Source organism: Staurois parvus, unplaced genomic scaffold (assembly GCF_062004578.1).
Source record: "Staurois parvus isolate SC_StPar_1 unplaced genomic scaffold, SC_StPar_1.0 ptg000141l, whole genome shotgun sequence".
NCBI lineage: Eukaryota > Metazoa > Chordata > Amphibia > Anura > Ranidae > Staurois > Staurois parvus.
The window spans coordinates 183,090-207,027 of NW_028317937.1; the positions used below are offsets into that span (position 1 = coordinate 183,090).

The 23,938-nt window shown below is 43.0% G+C and overlaps 1 protein-coding gene across 1 annotated transcript in view; it reads left to right on the forward strand.

The window, feature by feature from the left end:
- The first annotated feature begins 2,544 nt into the window (after positions 1 to 2,544).
- The window catches only part of FSTL3 (follistatin like 3), a 67,763-nt gene continuing 46,369 nt past the window's right edge, over positions 2,545 to 23,938 (forward strand). The window contains exons 1-3 of the mRNA XM_089673558.1: positions 2,545 to 3,165; positions 18,090 to 18,275; positions 18,770 to 18,985. Coding sequence (XP_089529684.1) covers positions 3,081 to 3,165; positions 18,090 to 18,275; positions 18,770 to 18,985 — 487 coding nt within the window. The 5' untranslated portion in view covers positions 2,545 to 3,080. The remainder of the gene's footprint in view (positions 3,166 to 18,089; positions 18,276 to 18,769; positions 18,986 to 23,938) is intronic.

The following is a 23,938-nucleotide window of genomic DNA, read 5'->3' on the forward strand; positions in this document are numbered from 1 at the left end:
TAAAATTATTGGAAAGAAACATAAGAAAGTGTTTATTGTACTTCCTACTTTTCAGTGGAATTTAAAGATATGTAGCAGCTTCACAATCTAACCAGTAAATTACATGTTCATTAGGAAATTGCATATTCCTACAAAGTACTTTATTATATGAGTTCAGCGCAGTCCTTTTATTATATGTATATCTTGGTATTTCCAAGACTTTCTATCTTTGACTGTGGATCATTGAAAGAGCTGTGGCTAAAAGATATGGAATGAATATAATGTAGTAGTTTCATCTTTTTGCTAGAAATGAGGGATTGTAGAACAGATATCTTCTCTGATTTCTCTTTTTGCCAACCTATACCTTTATATGTTAAAACAGTGGGCTCCATCACACAAAATGAAATCACCGATTCTAAAACCTGCGTCCTTCCAGGAGTACACACCTTTACATTTTGGCATTGTTCAATATCTTTGGTTTTAGATTCTCAGTGAACCTTACTAAACCATCTATATTGCAGAAATTAAACTTTCTCTCCACAGACTTTATCTGAAGTTTTACAGATGAGGAAGTGACCAACATGTTAAAAGCTACATTTCCCAGCTCTTTTACATGTGCCATTGAATACAACTGTAGTTCTGTCCCCTGTCTCGGCAAAAAAAAAGAAAAAAGACGCAGCATTATCCTTGTCTGCTCTGGCACTCCCCAAAAAATCCGTCCTGCAGCTACTGGAATGGACATGTTATTTTTCCCTTCACCTTTTAGAAGAAAGACAAACATAATCAGACTGTTAAAATGCATTTTATTCTAAAACATTAACATGTTTCCAGATAAACCAATATATGGACAATTATATAAAAATGGGTAAAGATAGATAGATAGATAGATAGATAGATAGATAGATAGATGGATATAACATAGATAGTAGATAATTTAGTTAATAGATAGATTTATAGATAAAAGAAAGATAGCAGACTAGATAGATAGATAAATAGAATTATATATATAACATCTATCATAGATTTGTAAGGTACAATACAGATATTTAGATAGGTGATAGATATTTAGATAGGTAGATATATAATAGATAGACAGTTGAATAGATATCTTATTATTTAAAATATTTCTCCTAGTATTATTTAATTTTCGATATTTATATAGCAAAAGCAATTTGTGCAGTGCTTTACAAATTGAACATTCAGTGAGCTTACAATCTAAAAAGCTCATCATACACTATACAATCAGATTGTACAATCTCATCAGTATTTACCAAAACTATGTAACATGAAGACAAACCTAAACAATCTCTATATTTTGTATTCGGGCAGGCTCTTGCACGGCATATTAATTGTAGATCTAAGGAAGATTGTACAATCTAAATGTATAATCTGACCCCTTCCTCACATGCAAAATAAATAGCCATAAAGATACCTTTTTAAAGTAACACTTCTATGACTAGAGAAATACATTCCTTCTTTTTCAAGTTCCCATGACAGACATCGATAAATATTTTTGAATTTATGAACTATGACTGAAGATAGAAAAATATTTTTAAAAAATATCACTACAATGATCAGGGATAGATAAATATTTTTCAAAATATCACTTCTATGTTTAGATAAATAGATGGAGAGATAGAGAGAAAGATAGACAGACAGACAGACAGACAGACAGACAGACAGATAGATAGATACCTTCTTTTTATAATATCACTTCTATGACTAGATAGAATAGATAGAAATGTAGATACCTTCTTTTTAAAACATCACTTCTATGATTAGATATACAAATAGATACCTTCATTATCAAAATGCCACATCTAAGACTGGAGGTAGATGGTTATAAAAATAAACAGATGCATGCTTCTTTTTCCAAAATCTGCCTGGTATGACCCCTCCAGAGCGCAATGGGTTAAAGCCATGCGTTTTTCCCACTGATAAGGGTCTGGCATTGGGCCAGTACAGGGGCGTCTTGCTGTGAACTCTTGACAGCCAAAGGGGCACCCAGACTCCGACAGATCTCCCCAGACAGATAAACCTGCACCGACAAACACGCAAGCCAAACATGCCACCAAACCCAAACAGATTGACAGATAAATGTGTACTAGTACAAACGTCAACTTCAAACTGAGAGATATTACAGCAGTAAGTAACAAAAAAAAAAAAAATCAGCCCAATGAGACAGACTCAGACAGACACATAGCAGACACATGCCGGTTGCTGTGCAGGGAAAAATGTGAAATGTTGGTGGGTCAGGAATGGAGGAGGTGTGCACACATATTATTATTATTATTATTTTTTTGTTGAAAGAATGTACTTTATTTTCTATATAAAATATCTAAAAATAAATACTTTAGCGGGGCACATCCACCCTGTACTGCAACGCAGCGCATAAATACACTACACAACAATACACACACATGGATCTTACCTGATGGGCATGGTAGAGATGGGGTAGACGTTGAGCACAGGGGGGGGGGGGCAAGATTTGGACAGGACCACCAGACACCCCCAGACACACCCACCCACACACTCACAGCACAGACAAGTAGATAAAGTTCCAGCAATGTTCTCACATGTCAGACGTCACATTCCCAGACAGCTCCAGACAAGGGTCAGACACACAGCTCCACACATAAACAGGTGAAGCAATAGTAAAAAGTGGCCAGGCAGAGAGAGAAAACAGACAGCCAGGGACTTAGAGGAGAAGGAGGGGACAGAGAAGAAGGGGGGAAATCAAGAAGTGGGAGAGGAGGGGGCAGACTGATCTGTCCAATTCTTAGACACAGACACAGGACAGACATAGGGGCACAAATCAGGGGGAGATCCTGACACACTAGACAGAGGGAGGCACACCACAGGGGGAACAGACACACACAGGGAGAAGTGGCAAATAAACAGGGGAGGGACAAGAATCACCAAAATCTCAGAAAGAGATAGGCTTGAAGAACAGACCTGCTCAGACACAGGGAAGGCATCAGAAGAAAAAAATAAACCAAGGCAGCCTCTCACCCAGACAGCCAGACTTCAATCAGTCACTCAGGTAGACAGCAATCAGACAGCCTAAAGAGTTCCCATTCAAGCTGGGAACTTCGTGCACCATGCTACCATTCGTGCTGCTCACTCTGCTGCTGCTGACTGTTAGCCGATGCCACCCTATCCCTGGAGGGGACACAATGCAGACGGGTGAGTCACACCAGACCCCCCACTCCTCCCCTCTTCTACACCTCCTGCACTGAATGATCCCCATGCACTCTAGCAACTCTCCCGACACCATATATGGATCCACTATTGGTGGCCAGACACGCTTCCATAAATGATCCATTCTTTTTCCAATCAATCTCTCCCAATATGAATAATCGATCTATAGTCGACAACCCATTCAATCGATATGGCACACGTGGGGATGAGGATTTCGATTGATAGAACATAGGATCACAATAGTTAGCAATCGTATCTTTGTTAACACCATGCAATCTCATAATCCGATTGATTGAAAGACGATAGAATTCATGAACAAAGCATCTCAGTACTGCTGATTGATGCAACACGACTGATCATTTTCCGCCCTGGCCGATTAACTCAGTTTGATCAAATCCAATCAAAATTATTTGGAACAAAAACTATGTCTTTTTAATGGTTTGTTCATTCCATTGTTTTGGGCAAATTGCACATCGATTAAATAACAAAATTGAAGCGTGTATGGCAACCATTTTCAAGGGTTCATTTTCACAGGCACTCAGCCAGATCAGCCAGAGATGTCTGTTTCCTTTTTTCCACTGCTGAGCTGTGTGCAGTCAGCCCATATCAACTGAATGGGTGCACATTGCCTTTGCGGCTGAGTTTGACAGGTACATAGAGACAGGTGCATGGACCTAGACTTTGCATTGAGGTCTGTGCACCCCTCCATTATCCCTGACAAACTCGACTGTGCACAGGTAATAGTATACCCATTCACTTTATATGGACTGCCTGCACGCAGCTCAACCGTGGAAAAAAAAAGGAAACAGATGTCAATGTAAATGGCTGAGAATGTGTCTGAATGAGCCCTAAGATTGGAACCAGAAAAATCAGTTTCTAGCTTTTATTTTGAAAGCTTAACTGAACAAGGTGAAGCTTGGTTACTATGCATCGCTGCTCCATATTCTCTCTGCTCCAGTTTTAGAAAATTCCTAACACTGCATGTGCATCTCTTTACTCAGATGCTAGAAATAAACACACACACACAATGGCATGCTGCCTGCTTTTACATTTTTTTTGCGTACTATCATCTTCCATTTTAAGATTGAGTCATAACTAAAAGTGGGTAACTTTTGAATGAACATTCCCAACCCTCCTCTATTGCACAATGGATTAATTTTCCCTTTTAATGTTATGTTGGCCATGCACTGTTCAACTTTCAGCTAGTTCCCGGTAAAATTCAATCAGTGGGTGGCCCTGCTGCCCCCTTACCAGCCAACATCCCTCGATTGAAAAATTGAAGGAGCTGGACATAACATTTTAAGTCCAAAAGAGGCTTCCATCGAGTCAGCAGGAAATTTGTCCATCCGCGCTGTGTAGCATGGATGGAGGGACCTGCGAGCAGAATGAAAAAATGTAATATTATAGTGAGCTTTAGTCCTTGTTTACACACGTGTGTCTGCAATTCAGCTGCATTTTGTTTGTGATTTTTAACCGTGTGTTGTAAAATGTTATGATTCGCTATCACACTATTTCTCACAATGCTGTAAAACAGAAAAATAAAGGAATAGATCATATTTTCCAAATCACATTGCAAAGCAATGTAGATATGTGAATACTGCCTATATAGGGCTATGTGAACAAGCATTGCAGTGCATTGCCCCTTTCACGCCTGTGTTATTTGTCACACTTCAGCCATTGAGCGACAATGCACAACAAGAGACATCCCAATAGTCTATGGGACCCGTTCACCAGGGCTGCTGTTAGAAATCACAGGGTCCTGTACAGTCCACCTGACAGCACCCCCCCAAATACCAAAACGATATTTTGACTCAAAAATACACTATAATCATTATTAGCAAACACAACATAACTTACACATAACAACACATAACTTAAAGTCTTGCTAAATTAAAAAGATAAAACTGTACCTTGTTGATAAATAAAGCTCTGTGTGTGAATGAGGTCTTGGGGTGCTGTGACCTGTGCAGTGTGAATCAGTGTTTTGTGTGGTTGGAGTTGTGTATAGGCAGCTTATGTTTTGCTATGGGGACACAGGAGCTGTATGAACACAGCCACAGGTCCTAATTTGACAGGCGTGTGAATGTAGATGTATGGTCCCAAACACAGACAGTGTATATACAATTCTCAGTCTTTTTCTCTGCTGCCTCAGCTGCACTGGACAGGGAATGAACAGAAACTGCTCTGTACAGAGGCTCCTGTTCATTCATAAATTGAAGCATAGTAAATACAGTTTATTATGTATCAGTTATAAATGAACACAATGAATGACTGGTACTTATTGTGTTCATTTGGGAAAGGAAGGGGCAGATACCTATGCCATATTTATGGGCCCCTTACCCTGCTCTCCATTCTGAAACATCCCCCATGACCCTTCAGCATCAGCAGTCAAGCAGAAGGGAAAGGAGGGAAGCTGGCAGCACTCTGTGGAGAAAGGGAGCACGCAGGGGGGCCCAGGCAGCAGAGGGAAGAGGATGATGCACAGGAAGGCTGATCAGTGTGGCGGTGGGGCAATTACTGGGATTGATCCTCTGTATGGCTCTCTATGCAGCAACTGAAAGCCAGATGGAGGGAGAGAAGATGCTAGATTTCAGCTGCTGCAGAGGGAGCCATACAGAGGATCGGTTACAGAAATTGTCCCCTTGTTGGACCAATCACCCATCCTGCTCACATCTGATTCCCCCTGATACCTGGGCCCCCTGTTGGTCTGGACCCTGCACAGGAGGACTGGTGGTAACCCCTTATCAGTGTCCATGCTGTTTACACCTATGCAACATGCTTCCTTGTGACGTGGAAAAAGGTGCAGCTGCTTTTTATGGTGTGACTTTGTGCATTTTTGACCCTATAGACTTCAATGGGAGCACATGAAAATGCAGACACCAATGTAAACCTAGCCTTAAACTGGCCATGCACTATGTGAATTTTGTCAGGTTAATGATTAACCAGACAAAATTTGCATCATGGATGGACCCTGTCGACCCCTTCTTCCTGACTCCTTTCACTGAAAAATTAAAAGAGTTGGCAAAAAATTGTTGACCGAACAGCTGCTGCATCAAATCATATGCAGCCCCTGGTAGGTAATTTGACAGCCACTTGTGCTGGCTGACAGACTATAATATCCTAGCAGAGGAAATGGTCCATGCTTAGCATGGATGGAAGCGTCTGTAAGATTGTTTTTGTTCAGCATACAGACTGAATGAAAGAAATCTATCAATGTAAAGCCAGGCTTAACCTCAGATATTAGAGTTCACCGATATAGACTGCTTGTGATTAATCACAACTTATACAGGGCGATTTTTAAATTAAGATTCAGCACAAATTTCATATCATCAGATTGTTGGGATATTTGCGAGTGAATGCTTATAGCCTATATCAGTCGTTTAATGTTAATTGCAGGGAAGTTGGTAATTTGTTTTCCATTTGGTCACCTTGAACAGTAGCAGATATCTTTTAAGGTGGTCAGATATGTATCAGTTTGTGTTCAATCTAAGTATGAGCGATCTCAAACAAGCGATACATCATCACTTAAGATATTATGTGATTAAACACATAGGGCACCAATTAAAGATATGACCAGAAGTGATCTAAAATAAATAAATAATGAAATTACTTCACTGTTGAACAACTTGTAAGGCCTCTTTCCCATGAACGCTCCAATCGGGTCCGCCTGCCTGTTTTTCAGGCTGACCTGATCGGAACCTCCATTCTCCTCTATGGAGCGGCGGCTGTAAACGGACATGTGTCCATTTACACCCACCAATATCCAGTCTGACCTGCAAAAAAGGGATGGATGAGGATTCAATTCCCCTTCCGCTTGTCGGATCGGGTCAGATGGATACAGACAGGCGGTTCCTTTTCATCAGACTACCCATTGAGGAGAGCGAGCTGCTCTGTGCCCGCTCTGCAGCAGTGGAGAGGACACAGACCTGCTATCCGCTTGCTCAGCAGGGATCAATGGATAGATCCCCCGCTGAGCAAGTGGATCTGCTAAACAGGTCCACCCATGTGAAAGGACCCTAAGTGTCAAATTTGATCGAAAGCTCACTAAATTAAATGAATGGGGTTTACAAATCTTATTCGGTTTGATCAATCTAGTCGCATCATATAATCGACTTTATGATCATATTGATACATGTGTCACCACCTTTAGGTTATAATTAGCCTTTGGCAGGGTCACCTGAGTAACCAGCTGAAATTTGCACAGTACATGGCCAACTTTACACTGAATTTTTTAACTGACTATGCCCATGTATTATTTATGCAGAAATATAATTACTGAGTACATGTATAGCATGTTTCCTACATAGAGGATGATTCATGTATGTGACCAACTATTCTTTTATTCTTTTACTTTTAAAGCAGGCCATAGGTGGATCAAATCTCGATCAGTTAAGCATAGAACCATCTATGAGCAGGCTGATTGTACTGAGCCATCTATTGGCTTCAGTACAATCAGCCTGTCAGATTTTTTGCATGCGATCACTGCCAATGGCTATAGTTGCTAGCAGTGATCATTGTGTTATGCCGGCAGGGATCACAGTAGTGCTGCAGGAGTCATTTCCCCATCAACACTGACTATGTTGATGGGGAAATCAAGCAATTTTCCATTATTCCACCCATGGTAATCTTGCCTAAAGCTGATTGATTAGATTATATCACAGAGTGGCCTGTACCCACTTCAAATATCCAATTAGAATTAAAAAATAGATTTTTGTTTTTATTAATATAACCTACAGCAATTAGTAAACCAGCTCCACAGTTTTTATGACTAACCAGAAGAAGCATATTTAGATGAACCTATAGCTTTTATACAGTTTAGTGTACTTTTTGACTGTATAATGTTATACAGTACAGTACAGTGAAAATGAGGTCATGCAGTGCATTTCACTCATGGCAGATACACCTGTTCACTTGCATGATATTAGATGCATAGCTGCTGTCTGGTTTTTTAAATTTCCCCCCATAAAAAGGGAAGGGTTTATGGAAAGTTCGGGTGGAATGTCTGAGGCTACGCAAGCCTGAGCAGATTGTTTTTCTGGGTCCTTTCAGGAGGACATCTAAACCAGCACTCACCTCATAGAGGGGCATTCATCAAGAGCCTTTGGCCATCCACCTTAATCCTTTGGAAGCGTTTCTTGCCTAGAGTCAGATTAGGAACCTTTTCGGTATGCTGTAGCTCCAAACTGAAGCTCTAAATAAATGCAAATTTCCCACTTTGATCCACATTTGATTTTCCTGGAATGATGTCATGTGAACACAAGATCAACTGATGCCACCTGTCCTTCACCCTGTTGCTACTGTATACTCTGTTTCTACCTTGAGTTTTACACAAGCTAATTCTACATTACAATACAAGGCCTCACAATGAAATGGCCAGGGTTGAGATTAGGCTTTTGAAGTCTGTAAACCCATCACTGCTTGCTCTGTAATTTAATTTATGTTGATGTCGTTGTTTGCCACATGGAGTACTCTTCACTCTTCCACATCCCACACTCATAACCAGCCTAGTTGTTTACAATGCTCAGTAGATTACAGTTTATCCTTGCCAACATAACAGTGCTGAATCTGAAGGATCAAGCTGTTGTACCAGGCATTATCATTAGCTAGTGCTACAGGTGAAATATGCAACTGCACATCCCATTCTCCATAGAAACAGCTAGCTGAAAGACAGTGCTATCTTTCCTTTAGTACTGCCATTTTTAAAATGTTTTCATTTAAAGTGCATCTAAACCCAAATCCAAGAATGTAACACAGTATATTGCAGTTTACTAGTCCTTGGTGTGGTGGTTACAAATGTTTTTTCAAGCTTCTTTGCCCATTTTCACCTGGTAATCAGGCAAATAGTATACTTCGTATCTCTGAGTGGCTACATCACTCCTCCTTTCTATGGAAGGAGCCATGGTTACCATCCTAGGCTGCTCTCCTGATGTGGACTATAAACATGTCCATATCTCTTCATCTACATTACACTAGGACCAGGGCAATTGATAGTTTACAGTAGTCAGCTAGGAAGGAAAGAATAGCTGCAAGCAATGTGGAGCAATTCATCCTCAATGTTTAGAGCAAAAGCACTGAAGTAGTTATTCAAGCTAGCTCAGCTCACACTGCTGCCACCTGCCAGCAGTGACTGGCAGCCTTGTAGTCTGTTGTTGACACAGGGCAGGGGCTCTTGGCAGCATGATGAGCTGAATTACTTCAGTGTTTCTGCTGTGAACTTTCAGAATTAATTGCTCCACTTTGCCTGCAGTGACAGAGGTGAGTGTAGCAATTGTATGTACAGAGATGGAATGCGAACCTCCATTTTGCCAAAGGCTCTCCATCTTGTATCATTTCTACTCCAAATCAGCTTCCCCCCTCTCTCTCTGTTGAGTGACACATGGTCCCTGTGTGCTGGGTTCAGAAATGCACAGGCAATCAGGCACAGCGGAACAGCTTCATGGTTATAAATCTCAAATTAGCTGGTGCCCGGGTGTCTGTTAGCTTCTCAATCTGAGATAATCGTAAAGCCATAAACCAGTCTTTCACTGGGCTTCAAACGCATTCCTAGGTAGCCATAAAACAGGCCTCACATTTAAAATCCACTTTTCCCTATAATTTCATATCTTAAGGTAGGAAATAATTACATAAAAATAAAGCACATATTCGGATAGCTCAGCTTAGTGCGTATCGTCTGAAATCTTACACCCCTGGATTACGTATACAGGAGAGCAGAAAGTCATATAGTTCTAGATGGAATAGTGAACTATGCCATATTTGATGTCCGGATGTTCAGAATATCGTTCTGCATATTAATCTACTAGTGGCTAGGCTGCTCCATGTACCTAGGGAAGGGTATTGACCATGGTATAACGTGCGAGGGATTTGGTCATAGCCTGAGTTCCCCGTCTACAACACCCCTCCCCAAATGAGGCGATTGGTTCTCTGCTGTAAGGAGACACCCTGCTGAGTTTCTAGAAAAAGGCTGTTATGCTTGGAGCAGAAGTTGAAGAATTCTCCCTTTTAACATCGGAACCAACTTGGGAGACGGTACCCTTTTGATCTGCTTAACCCAGAACTTTTGGCAAGTACTCTACCTCTCTAAACTTATTTCTGTTATCTCTTTGCTGTGTTATTGCTCTCTGTATTTATATATATATATTGGCTACATCTTTTTCTGTAAATACTTTTATTGCACCATTTTGACCTTTTTAGTAATAAATCTTATTATCTGAAAAGTGTTGAACTGTTTCTAAAGCTCTTTAATGCAAACTAAGAATCCCTGTCTCTGAAGAGCGCTACTGTGTGTTTTAAACTTCTGTATATCTCTGCCTGCGGTGACAGTGTGTATACAGACACTTATTTAAACATCATAGTGTTATTGCAAATGTTGGCGAGTTTCCTCCTTTACTCTACAAAAAGGCGGTGGTGGCAGTGTGAAGGGTTAATTGCGTAATTAACCTGACCCAGTAACAATCGCTCTCAGGCTGCAGGTACATAGATTGTGGTCCATTAGCTGGAAAATCTTTGTGCAGGGTGCAGCTGCACGTGGCATTGTTACGCATGTGACAGCGCGGTTTTAGATTGGCTAGTCCAGTGGTGGGCAACCTTTTTTTTCAACTGAGCCAAATCTCGCCAAAACCATGATTGAAATTTATTTTGAGAGCCACATTTTTAAAACTGAAAATACATCTCCCATATAGTAATTCATCCCCCATAGTAATTCATCCCCCATATAGTAATTCACCCCCCATAGTGTAATTCATCCCCCATAGTAATTCATCCCCCATATAGTAATTCATCCCCCATATAGTAATTCATCCCCCATATAGTAATTCATCCTCCATATAGTAATTCATCCCCCATAGTAATTCATCCCCCATATAGTAATTCATCCCCCATATAGTAATTCATCCCCCATAGTAATTCATCCCCCATATAGTAATTCATCCCCCATAGCAATTCATCCCCCGTATAGTATTTCATCCCCCGTATAGTATTTCATCCCTCATATAGTATTTCATCCCTCATATAGTATTTCATCCCCCATATAGTATTTCATCCCTCATATAGTATTTCATCCCCCCATATAGTATTTCATCCCCCCATATAGTATTTCATCCCCCATATAGTATTTCATCCCCCCATATAGTATTTCATCCCCCCATATAGTATTTCATCCCTCATATAGTATTTCATCCCCCATATAGTATTTCATCCCCCCATATAGTATTTCATCCCCCCATATAGTATGTCATCCCCCCATATAGTATTTCATCCCCCATATAGTATTTCATCCCCCCATATAGTATTTCATCCCCCCATATAGTATTTCATCCCTCATATAGTAATTCATCCCTCATATAGTATTTCATCCCTCATATAGTATTTCATCCCCCCATATAGTATTTCATCCCTCATATAGTATTTCATCCCTCATATAGTAATTCATCCCTCATATAGTAATTCATCCCTCATATAGTATTTCATCCCCCCATATAGTATTTCATCCCCCCATATAGTAATTCATCCCTCAAAGTAATTCATCCCTCATAAAGTAATTCATCCCTCATATAGTATTTCATCCCCCCATATAGTATTTCATCCCTCATATAGTAATTCATCCCTCATATAGTAATTCATCCCTCATATAGTATTTCATCCCTCATATAGTATTTCACCCCCCCATATAGTAATTCATCCCTCATAAAGTAATTCATCCCTCATATAGTATTTCATCCCCCACAGTACTATCCCCCCCCCCCCCCTTCTAGTAAGCCAAGTCCCCCGTGTCAATTCACTTACCTTTTGCGTTCCTCTCGCTGTCTTCCCGCGCCGTTCGGGTCTTCAGGGCGGACTGTGAGAGGAGCCTAGCTCCCCTCCCCTCACGTTCGGCACGCTGCCCCGCCTACACACATCCTGACAGCCACATCCGCGGGCCGAATTAAAAGGTCCGCGCGGACTTTTGGGGCTGCCAACCGAGAGGAGGCAGGGGAGCGGCCGACCGAGAGGAGGGAGGGGAGCAGGCGCCCGGCACACAGAAGAGCCGCATTAGAGTGGGTAAAGAGCCGCATGTGGCTCGCGAGCCGCGGCTTGCCGACCACTGGGCTAGTCCTTCGGTCACGAATTGTTGAGAAGGGCTGGTGGTGTGACGCCGCGATCGTCACATATTGGCTGGCAGCGTACCTGGGATAGTTTGCATTAGAGCTTCAGTGCATTGTTAGGAATTAGCTCTGCACTGAAGGATTGTAACCTTTGTGGAAACAGTCCTTAGAGACAAGCGGTGCACATTTTTTATATATATATAGAGAGACATATAGCAACAGCTCCTTCCTTTTTCTGCTTTCTATTCTACCTTTGCTTGCAATTATGCCTGGTTCAGCAGAATACAAGAAAATGAGCAAAAGTGATTTAAGTGCTGAGAGAGAAGCTGCGAAACGCCAGGCAGCGGCTGACAGAGAGGCTGCGGGACACCAGGCAGCGGCGGCCAGAGAGGCTGTGGAACGCCAGGCAGCGGTGGACAGAGTGGAACACCAGGAAGCGGCTGACAGAGAGGCTGCGGAACGCCAGGCAGCGGCGGCCAGAGAGGCTGTGGAACGCCAGGCAGCGGAAGACAGAACGGAATGCCAGGCAGCGGCTGAGAGAGAGGCGGTGCAGAGGGAAGCTGATCGTCGGCACGAACTGGAGATGGCTAGGCTCCTGCAGCAGCTACAGGTTTAGAACCTCGGGTCCCTAGAGCACAGGGATGCCTCTCCAGCCGTGGGCCCAGCAGCAAAATTTCCAGTAATGAAAAAAGACGGTGACATTGACATGTATTTACTGTCATTTGAAAAAACTTGCTGTCAGTTCCATCTGCCCCAAGCACAATGGGCTCGGTACCTGATACCAGGGCTACGAGGCAAGGCCCTGGATGCGTTTGTCGAATTGCCAGAGGGGCAGGACGACAATTACGAAGCTCTAAAAGAAGCAATTGTCCGGGAGTACCAGATGACCCAGGAACTGTACTGCAAGCGGTTTAGGTCCTTGCAAAAGAGACCTGAGGACTCTTACACAGATACAGTATGGTAAGTCGCTTACGCACGACATTCCGGCAGTGGACCAGAGAACTGAAAGCTGACTCCTACAAGTCTCTGGAGGATCTCATGATATGAGATCAGCTACTGCATATCTGCCAGGCAGATGTCAGACAGTTTATATTGGAGAGAGAACCCGTATCTGCCAAAGCTGCAGCCGATCTGGCAGATACCTATGTCCACACGCGGGTGTCTGACCCTCGCAAGGCTCCTCCTCATGGCTGGAAAGGAGGGAAATCGCCCACAGCAACCCCTCCTACGCTGGTGAGTCAAGCTTCCCCTCACCCAACACCTGCAGTACTTGGGGCCAAGCCATTCCTTCCTGACAACCGCAGATATTACACCTGTGGGAAGCCCGGACATCTCAGGACGTAGTGTCCTGAGCAGAAGCAGATGACATCACCTGGGCAGCCGGCCAGCAACTCTTCTTCAGTACTGTTTGTCCGCAGGAAGACTCGGGTAACCCCCGCCAACTTGCAGCCAGTCACTGTTGGCAACTGGTCTGTAACTGGTTTCCGTGACACCTGGGCAGAAGTCACCTTGATCCGACCAGAGGTGATTGAGCAAAGGAACCTCATCCCAGGAAAGTTCCTTACCCTCATGGGAGTTGGGGAGACCCGTTCACGCATACCCCGTGCAAAGGTATTCATCGATTGGGGTGCGGGAAGGGGGATGAGGGAGGTGGGGGTCTCGGATGAAATTCCCACACCTGTTTTGTTGGGTGCTGATTTGGGTACTCTTGTGTCCTACTATGCCCCTGCCAAGAACACCCTGGAGGCCCCCCTGGAACTCTCTGGACACGCCAAGGTACTGTGTGCAGATGTTGGGGTAATGTCTGGGCAATCTGTGGATGGACAGAGGGAGGGGGCTGGGAATAGAGTGGGGTTACAGGATTCTCCATTAGCTGGAGAAGGAGAGGAAATCCCCTTGTATGGGGAGGTAATGAACTCATGTGTCATTGATATTACATACGTAACTGTGGATAATGATGATGATAATGATGACGATGATGCTGATATTGATAATGATGATGATAATGAAAACAATGATGTTGATACTGATACTGTTGATGATAATGATGATGATTATAATGATGCATTTTCATTGTTGGGGGTCACCCACAGTGCTGTGAAGTGGGCAGAGGTACAATCTCTGGGTGCTGAGCAAAGGGATGGTCTGGATAGGCCTTTTTCTTGCTCCGGCTCAGAGGATCCTACCTTGATAACCGCCCAGCAGTTGTCTTTGTATGGTATTGGACAGCTGGTTGGTACTTGTAGTCCCAAAGCCAAGGCAGCACTGGGGAATGACCAAAATGTTGCATCCATCAGCAGGCTAGCTGTGAGCTTCCCTGCTGAGGAAGGTAAACAACAGCTAGTTGGGACTTCTAGTCCCAGGGCCAAGGCAGCACTGGGGACTGACCAAAATATTGCATCCATCAGCAGGCTAGCTGTGAGCTTCCCTGCTGAGAAAGGTAAATAATGGCTTGACAGTGAAATTAATGGTTTACCAGCAGGGGGCTTGGGGACTGAAAGAGTGTCACCTGATCTAGCCTGTCAAAGTGTATGGGGAAAATCTGAAGCCAGGGAGGAAGCCCCCTTCAACTATTTCTGGCTTAGATTCACTCCCCACACACCAGGCAGACCCACTTATGTCATAGGCAGTGACAGCATACCGGGATTGGAAGTGCGAGGGGCCCCATTGCAGTTGATAGCCAGTCCTCAGAGAGGGAGCTTCGGCCTTCAGCTCCAATCACCTTTCCTTTCCATTCAGGTACAGAAGCTGCTGGCAAGGCCTATGGTAGATGGTAGATGGTGACTGGGTCCAGGGAAACCCTGGGAGAGCTCACCGTGCTGTTCATGCGTTGGACGGCAGGGTTTATCCTTCCCTCATGCCCACCTCACCTCACAGGAGGTGCAGACTGAATGGGCCAAAGAGACAGTGGGAATATCGCAGTCAGGGATATAGAGGTCCCGCAGGGTCTGGGCACCACCGGTAGTCTTGGTCCCCAAACAGGATCAGATGACCAGGCTTTGTGAGGACCTTGGAAAACTGAGCGCCAGCCCTGTGGTTGTGGCCTACCCCATGCCCAGGAGCCATGAGGTAATGAAGCATCCGGCAGGTGCCCGCTGTCTAACCATCATGGATCTGAACAGAGGGTATGGGCCACCATCTCTAACCCAGGAGGCTCAGGATGAGTCAGCTTTCACCACCCCATGTGGCTTGCCTGAATTCACGGGAAAGCTATTTGGTGTTGAGAACACACCAACCACCTCCCCAGGGGTCAGAAATGTCCTACAATGCGGATTGAAACTTTGTGCAATTGCCCACTTTAGGGGTCTTGCACTGTTTGGCCCTGTCTGGGAAGAGCAACTTGGACCCCTGTCACTAGTCAGGAACAAACTGCCTGTGCCTAGTCTGACAGTCAAAAATGGTAACTGTCAGAAGGGTATGTCAGTGGTTCAGCACTGGGAACCACCGGTAGGAAGAGACCCCCAGAGGTCTGAAAATGGGCAGACTGAGGCAGTTATGGCCTGGCCTACTACGCAGGCCAAAAAGCAGGTTACGTCAGTCTTGGGTACAGCTGGCTATGGTAAGAAGCCTGGGTGCAACTATCATGGCTCAGCTGAACCTGTGACTGACCTAGCAGACAGGAAACTGATGGAAATGGTGTCCTGGATGCTAGCAGGTAGAGAGGACTGTTCATCCTGGACGAAGGTACCTGTAGACACATCCAGAAAGGCGAGTTCCAGAATTCGCCTGTCCGGTTCCGGTGCACACAGGCGCCACTACCTTCGGGTCAGATGTAGTCCTGGGCCTGAGGAAGGAGATTGGAGATGGAAATCTCATTCTCTACCTCGACAAGAAGCTACATCTCAATATGTTAGCATATGACACCCCTGAACAGAAGTGTTTTGTGAACAGGTGGGCACCACGGCAGTTGCCACAATATCCGGGTAGGCACAGCCGACTGGTGCTCACCCCTGACAACTCACTTGGTTGGCCCAACAGTGTTACTGGGGAGAACAGCACTCTTCTCAGAAGGAACCTGGTTCTCCCGCAGTGCAGTTGTACCAGATCACCCCAAGGTGAACCTCTGGGCACAATGGATCTGTGCCCTGATCAGCCAAACCAGCAGCAGGAGTCGGTTGCGTCAGGAGGGAAATTGCAGCTCCCTCCCATGCAACCACCTGCGGGGGGAGGTGTAGCAATTGTACGTACAGAGATGGATGCGAACCTCCATTTTGCCAAAGGCCCTCCACCTTGTATCATTTCTACTTAAAATCAGCTTCCCCGCTCCCTCTCTGTTGAGTGACACATGGTCCCTGTGTGCTGGGTTCAGAAGTGCACAGGCAATCAGGCACAGCGGGAGAGCTTCATGGTTATAAATCCCAAATTAGCTGGTGCCTGGGTGTCTGTTAGCTTCTCGATCTGAGATAATCATAAAGCCATAATCCTGTCCTTCACTGGGCTTCAAACGCATTCCTAGGTAGCCGTAAACAGGCCTCACATTTAAAACCCACTTTTCCCTATAATTTCATATCTTAAGGTAGGAAATAATTACATAAAAATAAAGCACATATTCGGATAGCTCAGCTTAATGCGAGTCGTCTGACATCTTACACCCCTGAAATAGTGAACTATGCCATATTTGATGCCTGGACGTTCAGAATATTGTTCTGCATATTAATCTACTAGTGGCTAGGCTACATGTACCTAGGGAAGGTTATTGACCATGGTATAACGTTTGAGGGATTTGGTCATAGCCTGAGTTCCCCGTCTACAACACCCCTCCCCAAATGAGGCGATTGGTTCTCTGCTTTAAGGAGACACCCTGCTGAGTTCCTAGAAAAAGACTGTTATATTTGGAGCAGAAGTTGAAGAATTCTCCCTTTTAACATCGGAACCAACTTGGGAGACGGTACCCTTTTGCTCTGAAACTTGATCTACTTAACCCAGGACTTTTGGCAAGTACTCTACCTCTCTAAACTTCTTTCTGTTATCTCTTTGCTGTGTTATTGCTCTCTGTATTTATATGTATATATATATATATATATATATATATATTGGCTACATCTTTTTCTGTAAATACTTTTATTGCACCATTTTGACCTTTTTAGTAATAAATCTTATTATCTGAAAAGTGTTGAACTGTTTCTAAAGCTCTTTAATTCAAACTAAGAATCCCTGTCTCTGAAGAGTGCTACTGTGTGTTTTAAACTTCTGTATATCTCTGCCTGCGGTGACAGTGTGTATACAGACACTTATTCAAACATCATAGTGTTATTGCTAATATTGGCGAGTTTCTTCCTTTTCTCTACAAAAAGGCGGTGGTGGCAGTGTGAAGGGTTAATCGCGTAATTAACCTGACCCAGTAACAATCGCTCTCAGGCTGCAGGTACATAGATTGTGGTCCATTAGCTGGAAAATCTTTGTGCAGGGTGCAGCTGCGCACGCGACAGCGCGGTTTTAGATTGGCTAGTCCTTCGGACACGAGTTGGTGAGAAGAGCTGGGGGTCTGACGGCGTGATCGTCACAGTGAGGGCTGGTTTTAAATTTAATTTAAATACTTAAATGTCCATAGTTTGGTCGTAATTTCACTTTAAATGTAGTGGTTACATTTTGGATTGTATGTTTAATTTTTTATGTGTTACATGTTATTTTCCAGCATAAAGTATTATTGAGTTCCAATGCTCTGATATAAAACTATCACACATAATCCAATTTGTTTTCCAGTTAACTAAAAATAATTGGTGCAAAGCACTGTTAAATGTGTTTTGCATGTTTTTGTTTCATTGTTTTTTCCATACTACATTAGATGTAGCACTGAGATGAAGGTGTTTCTCTGGTGTATTTCTGCAGGGGGAACATGCTGGCTCCTACAAGGTTCAAGTTCAACCTGCAGCTTGATGCTGTTAACAGCAGTAACATGGGATGAATGTTGTGGAGATGGACACCTAGACACTGCCTGGTCCAACTATACTGACCCCATGAACAAAATAGGCCTGCTGGGATTTCTCGGACTGGTCAACTGTAAGCCCTGCAGAGGTGAGCCACAAATATGACTTGTATGGATGAAATTAAGTAGAGGCAAGATGTTAGAATTTGGTGATGGCATGGGTACTGCACATGTGCTAAACCTTCTTTTTTATGTACCTAATAATATGGAAACCTCAAAACCTAATTGTTAGATCTGACCATCAGACTACACTCTTTTAAGGAAATGTACAGGAAAATTCTTCATGGCTTACAAAAGAGCTCTCATTTCAGTTTTTTCAGCGCTCTGTTCCTTAGGGAACAAAGTACGTGTAGTACTTTGCCCATGTTTCTACATGCTTTGTAAGCCCAGCTACAAGATTGGACAGGGCCTCCCCTTTGTAATAAGGATCCTAGGGCCCCGTGTTACTCCCTCCCAGAGACAGAGAATATGAAGGGCTGCATGTGACATCACATTTAATAAAACATGATTACAGCATCTGTAAAATGCATTGCCTGCATGCCCTTCAGCTCAAGGATTTTTTAATCTTATTTTTTTTATGCAGACAGCTGTGATGGGGTCCAGTGCCCCACTGGAAAGACATGTATTCTGAAAGATGGGCGTCCTCAGTGTGAATGCGCCCCTGACTGTTCAGGACTCAACAGTGATATTCCTGTATGTGGCTCTGATGGGAACACTTACCAGGATGAATGTGAACTTATCACGCACAAATGCCGTGGACAGCCAGACCTGGAGGTCATGTACTATGGAAAATGCAAAAGTATGTAACACCCGTTTCCCTTATACTGTTGTCTTTTGTACATTATAATATTGAAAATACTGTATGTATGTATGTAGACAAATTAATTTTATAACTCTGTGATTGTTTTTGCACTGAAATAGGACTTTTTTGCCAGTGAATAATTTAGAGCTTATTAAGTCTTATGTGTTCTCTCTAGTTTTTTACAACACATGAAAGTGAATTTTAATTTCTCCCCGTTTAGGAATGGAGCTGTTTAAACTTGTAGCAATTAAGGAACACAATAATAGGTATTCTTGGACCATTACCACCACACCTAAGCTACACTTCGAAAGCAACAGATTATACTACACTAAGGGCTGAACAAGGCCTTATTTCCTCTTATAAGCTGGTGATACTTAAATCTGGGTGTGGGCCTTCTGGTCCCCTATTGACGGTTGATCATTCACTTACCAAGCTCATTATAAGTAGACCCATTTTCCTCTGAGCACTGCATAAGGGCTTGTTTACACAAGCTTTACTCTATTATTATTATTATTATTATTATTATAATACAGTATTTATATAGCGCCAAAAAGTTTGCTCAGCGCTGTACATTATAGTGGGGGACAGTACATGAGACAATACAGTAACAATACAATACAATACAATGCAATACACGAGGGGTTCAAGGGCCCTGCTCCTTGGAGCTTACAATCTAGGAGGGAGAGGATAGTGGTACAGGAGGAAATGGCTGTGGGGGATGGAGTGGAAGAAGGAGTGGAGGAGATTGGCTGTTAGGTGAGGGCAGGGTAGGCTTCCCTGAAGAGATGGGTTTTCAGGGTGCGCCTAAAGGTGAGGAGGGTAGATGACAGTCTAATGGATTGGGGTAGTGACTTCCAGAGGATGGGGGAAGACCTGGAGAAGTCCTGAAGTCGGGCATGGGAGGAGGAGACCAGGGAACTGGAGAGTAGGAGGTCTTTTGAGGAGCGAAGAGTACGTGTTGGGTGGTATTTGGATATCAGGTCGGTGAGGTAGTTTGGGGCAGTATTATGAATAGCTTTGTACGTCAGTGTTAGTAGTTTGAATTTTATACGTTGGGCAATCGGAAGCCAGTGGAGGGAATGACAGAGGGGGGTGGCGGATACAGAGCGGTTGGTAAGGTGGATGAGTCTGGCCGCTGAGTTCAGGATAGACTGAAGCGGGGATAGTCTGTGATGAGGTAAGCCGGTGAGAAGGGAGTTGCAGTAGTCCAGACGTGAGATAATAAGGGAGTGTATGAGTTGTTTAGTAGTGTCTGAGGTTAGGAATGTGCGTATTTTGGAGATGTTGCGGAGGTGGAGCCTGCATGAATTGGCCAGCGATTGGACATGGGGCTGGAAGGATAGATTGGAGTCTAGAGTGACACCTAGAACTTTGGCTTGTGGGATGGGACTGATGGTGGCGTTATTGGTCGTGATGGAGAGGTTAGGGGGGGGCATGGGCTGGGGGGAAAACTAAGAGCTCGGTTTTGGAAAGGTTTAATTTGAGGAAGTGGAGTGACATCCAGTCTGATATGTCGTTCAGTAGGCAGGTGATTCGGGCGGAGACTGAAGGGGTGAGGCGAGGGATAGAGAGGTAGATTTGCGTGTCATCGGCGTAGAGGTGGTAGTTGAAGCCGTGGGAGTGTATCAGTTGGCCAAGGGAGGAGGTGTAGATGGAGAAGAGAAGGTGCCCGAGAACAGAGCCTTGGGGCACCCCAACAGAGAGGGGGAGAGAGTGGGAGGTGGCAGTGTTATAGGTAACACTGAAGGAGCGCTGGGATATATAGGAGGAGAGCCAGGAGACAGCGGAGTCTCTGATGCCAAGGGAGTATAGTTTTTTAAGGAGGAGGGGGTGGTCAACTATAAAGAGTTATGTGCGTTCTAACGTCTAAAAACCAACACCACTGTGCCGCAACCACATGCATTGTGTTTCAACATTGTATCTATTAGTTATCCATAATGAATTCTGGTCACTGTGGACCACGGGTGTCAAACTGTTGCCAAACTACAGGTCCCATGAGGCACTCCAAGATTGACAGTTACAAGCATGACTCCCAAAGGCAGAGGCACCAAGGGACTTGTAGTTTTGCAACAGTTTGACATCCCTGCTGTAGACACTAGGCAACTGCTTTTGTACACACTACCCCACTTCCTCAGCTTTTGCAGTGTAACAGACTTTGCACCCCTAAGTCTCTACTCTGCCAAGTTTCATAAATCCTTAATGTGCTAAACAGCATCTCTCTTTCAGCCCATGCGTGATTATTTTATCCATTGCATACTTTTCATTTGTTGGTGGTATGGGATTTGCTTTATGTATAGTGGATATTGTTTACATATTTTCCTACAGCAATATGAGTTATTGATTAAAGTCAACCTCAAGTTTTGACTTGCGCTGCAGAAATATTTACCTGTCAGCTGGTGTGAACTCTATCAGGGTCCCATCAGCAGCAGACTTCTCTTGCAATAACACTTGTTCACCGAGGAAGTGTGTGAAACAGTGCCTCTTTCTCAGACAGCCTCACACAGTGCCGACAGTCAACAGACAGAAGTGGATGTGGAGACAGCAGCTGGTGGGACACAAATGGAGCCCACAGCTGACAGTATTTCAAGGAGTGTTTTCTAAGGTTCCTGGGGCAGTGGATGTACACTTTTGGTCTATAAGAGTTATTGGGGTTGATATACTAAATTCAAATATGCTGTTCGCAAGGGAATTTTCCCTTGAGCTTAGTTAATGTGGTGAAATTTTACTTTGGAAGGAATACGCAATCATGTACATGGAAAATTAAAAAAAAAAAAAAATTTCTTGCACATGGTTTGATGATGGAAACGAGGCTTCAACTCATTCACTAAGCTCTGGAAAAAAATTCCCTCGCAAACTGCAATTTCCAATGCTAATTTAAAAGTCTATTTGCCTGTAGTAAATCCACCCCAATATGTGAATGCTTAGGTTAAACAGATTAAACATGGAAAAGAGAATAACAACACCTGATTGAGAATAGCTTTTTGCTGATTGATGTTAATGCATTCACAATATGATCTATATAGTTAGTGACAAATCACAGGAGACAGTTAAACATTTATTTACTAACCTATTGCCACGTGAGTCTTTCTCTGAAATCAACAATTTCTTTTGGCAGCTGCTATGTTTCAGCTGACACACACATCAAGCCGCTGGTGCGCACAGGAATGTTTTCAGCCACACAGAAGCCAAACACAACTTCCGATTACTCCATCGATAGCAATAAAAAGCTGTTAGTTAGAGATATTAGAAAAGCTTAAACATTCCACAAGTGCTGAATAAAAAAAAAGCAAACTTAAACACAATAACATCATAAAATGTCTTTACATGAAAGCTGTTTTATAATTGTTGCTAATGGGACGCACATATGAACAAATAGATGAAAATGTATTATATTCTACTGTGCACTTATATTTTGTATTATTATTATTATAATGAAAACATTTTTTTATATACTCTTCTATCACTTTATGCTTCATCACTTTATAACATATATGCATACATGTAGATTGAATATTTATTCTGCTAGGATTCAGTCACTCACACAACCTTCATCATCACGTATTTATCACTAGCTTTCAATCATCAGTATATTTCTTTCTTAGGTATCTTCTGCCAGCTAGTTTTGAATTAAATGTGACAAAATTCTGGCTTAGTATTGTGAACAAATTTGAAGTGTAAAACAGCCTAAACACATAAGATGGTGGATGGCCAAGCGTGCATTACCAGGTTGCTGAACAATTAGTGACAGATTAATCTAGGAGCTTGCGATTATGCATTGGATGACTTGAATGGGTGATAAAATAGTACTGGCCAGGAAAATCTATACCAGCCACTTAGCTTCCCCTTGATCAGGTTTGGCTAGGTTTGTTTGGGGGTGGGAGCTAAACGTACAAGGAAGGATTGGGAAAACATTCTCTAATGTCTGTAAAGCACCCTTCGGGTATTAATATATGTGCAAGATGCAGCAGATTTGAGTGTCCTTTTAATAAAGCAAGGCAGGAGCCATCTTGAAAACATTAGAAGGTACCCATTCAATCAGTGTGACTTAAAGCAGTATAAGATCTAAAAACTAAAATGTGTTAATTTGTAGCTTACCAATTCTTAGATGTATTGGCTGAATTAGTTTTCTTGTTTTTAAATTTTTCCTTCTTTTTCACTTGGTGATCCAGTCAGTAAGCCTGCTATTTTTCAAACAGGCCAAGCTGTCCAGACAAAGCAGTAGTGAGAGGGATGAGACAAACCATTGAACACTGTCAAGGTGGCTTACAATGGTTAGCTTTTATTCATTTATGTAAAATATTTATCCTGAAAGAAAAAAAAACTGTTTTCTGTAACTGCTTATAAAGTGTTCAGCTTCATTTTGTTATCCATGTAAATCTTCTTGTTTAATGCTACCCTGTCCCCAGACTGACAATGCTGCTGTTCAAAGGTGTCTGATTTACTACTTCATCCAGAATGCAGACAACCTAAGCAGGTGTGGGAAAACGTGTAAAAAGCATGCCTTCCTGCACCCAGAGCAAAAACACGCTGCTGTTTAGCAGATGCATGGGGGTGCCATTTATTGTAATGGCACCCCATAGTAATAGATACAGTAGTAGCCTTGTATTGTAAATGTATTAATTTTTAGGAAAGCAGCCAATTACCTTTTCTCCTTTTTTTTTAGGAGGTCAAGTGAAGTTTTATCTTCATTGTCTAGTTTCTGATGATCAAAGAACTAGAAGCAGAAAGTCAGATATTGTTTGCAAAGAACTAATGATTTTTTTAGTGTAAATTATGGTAATTTTTAATGCTAAAATCATAGGTTATCCGACTTAATCCTCAAGCACATGGACATTTAGTGGCTGCAAATTACTCTAGCATAAAATCCCTGATATTTTCCCACATCCCAGCAGCAGGTGCCACATACAGTTTACGGTGTATTTCTCTGAAGCGCTATTTTCGCGTTTAGGG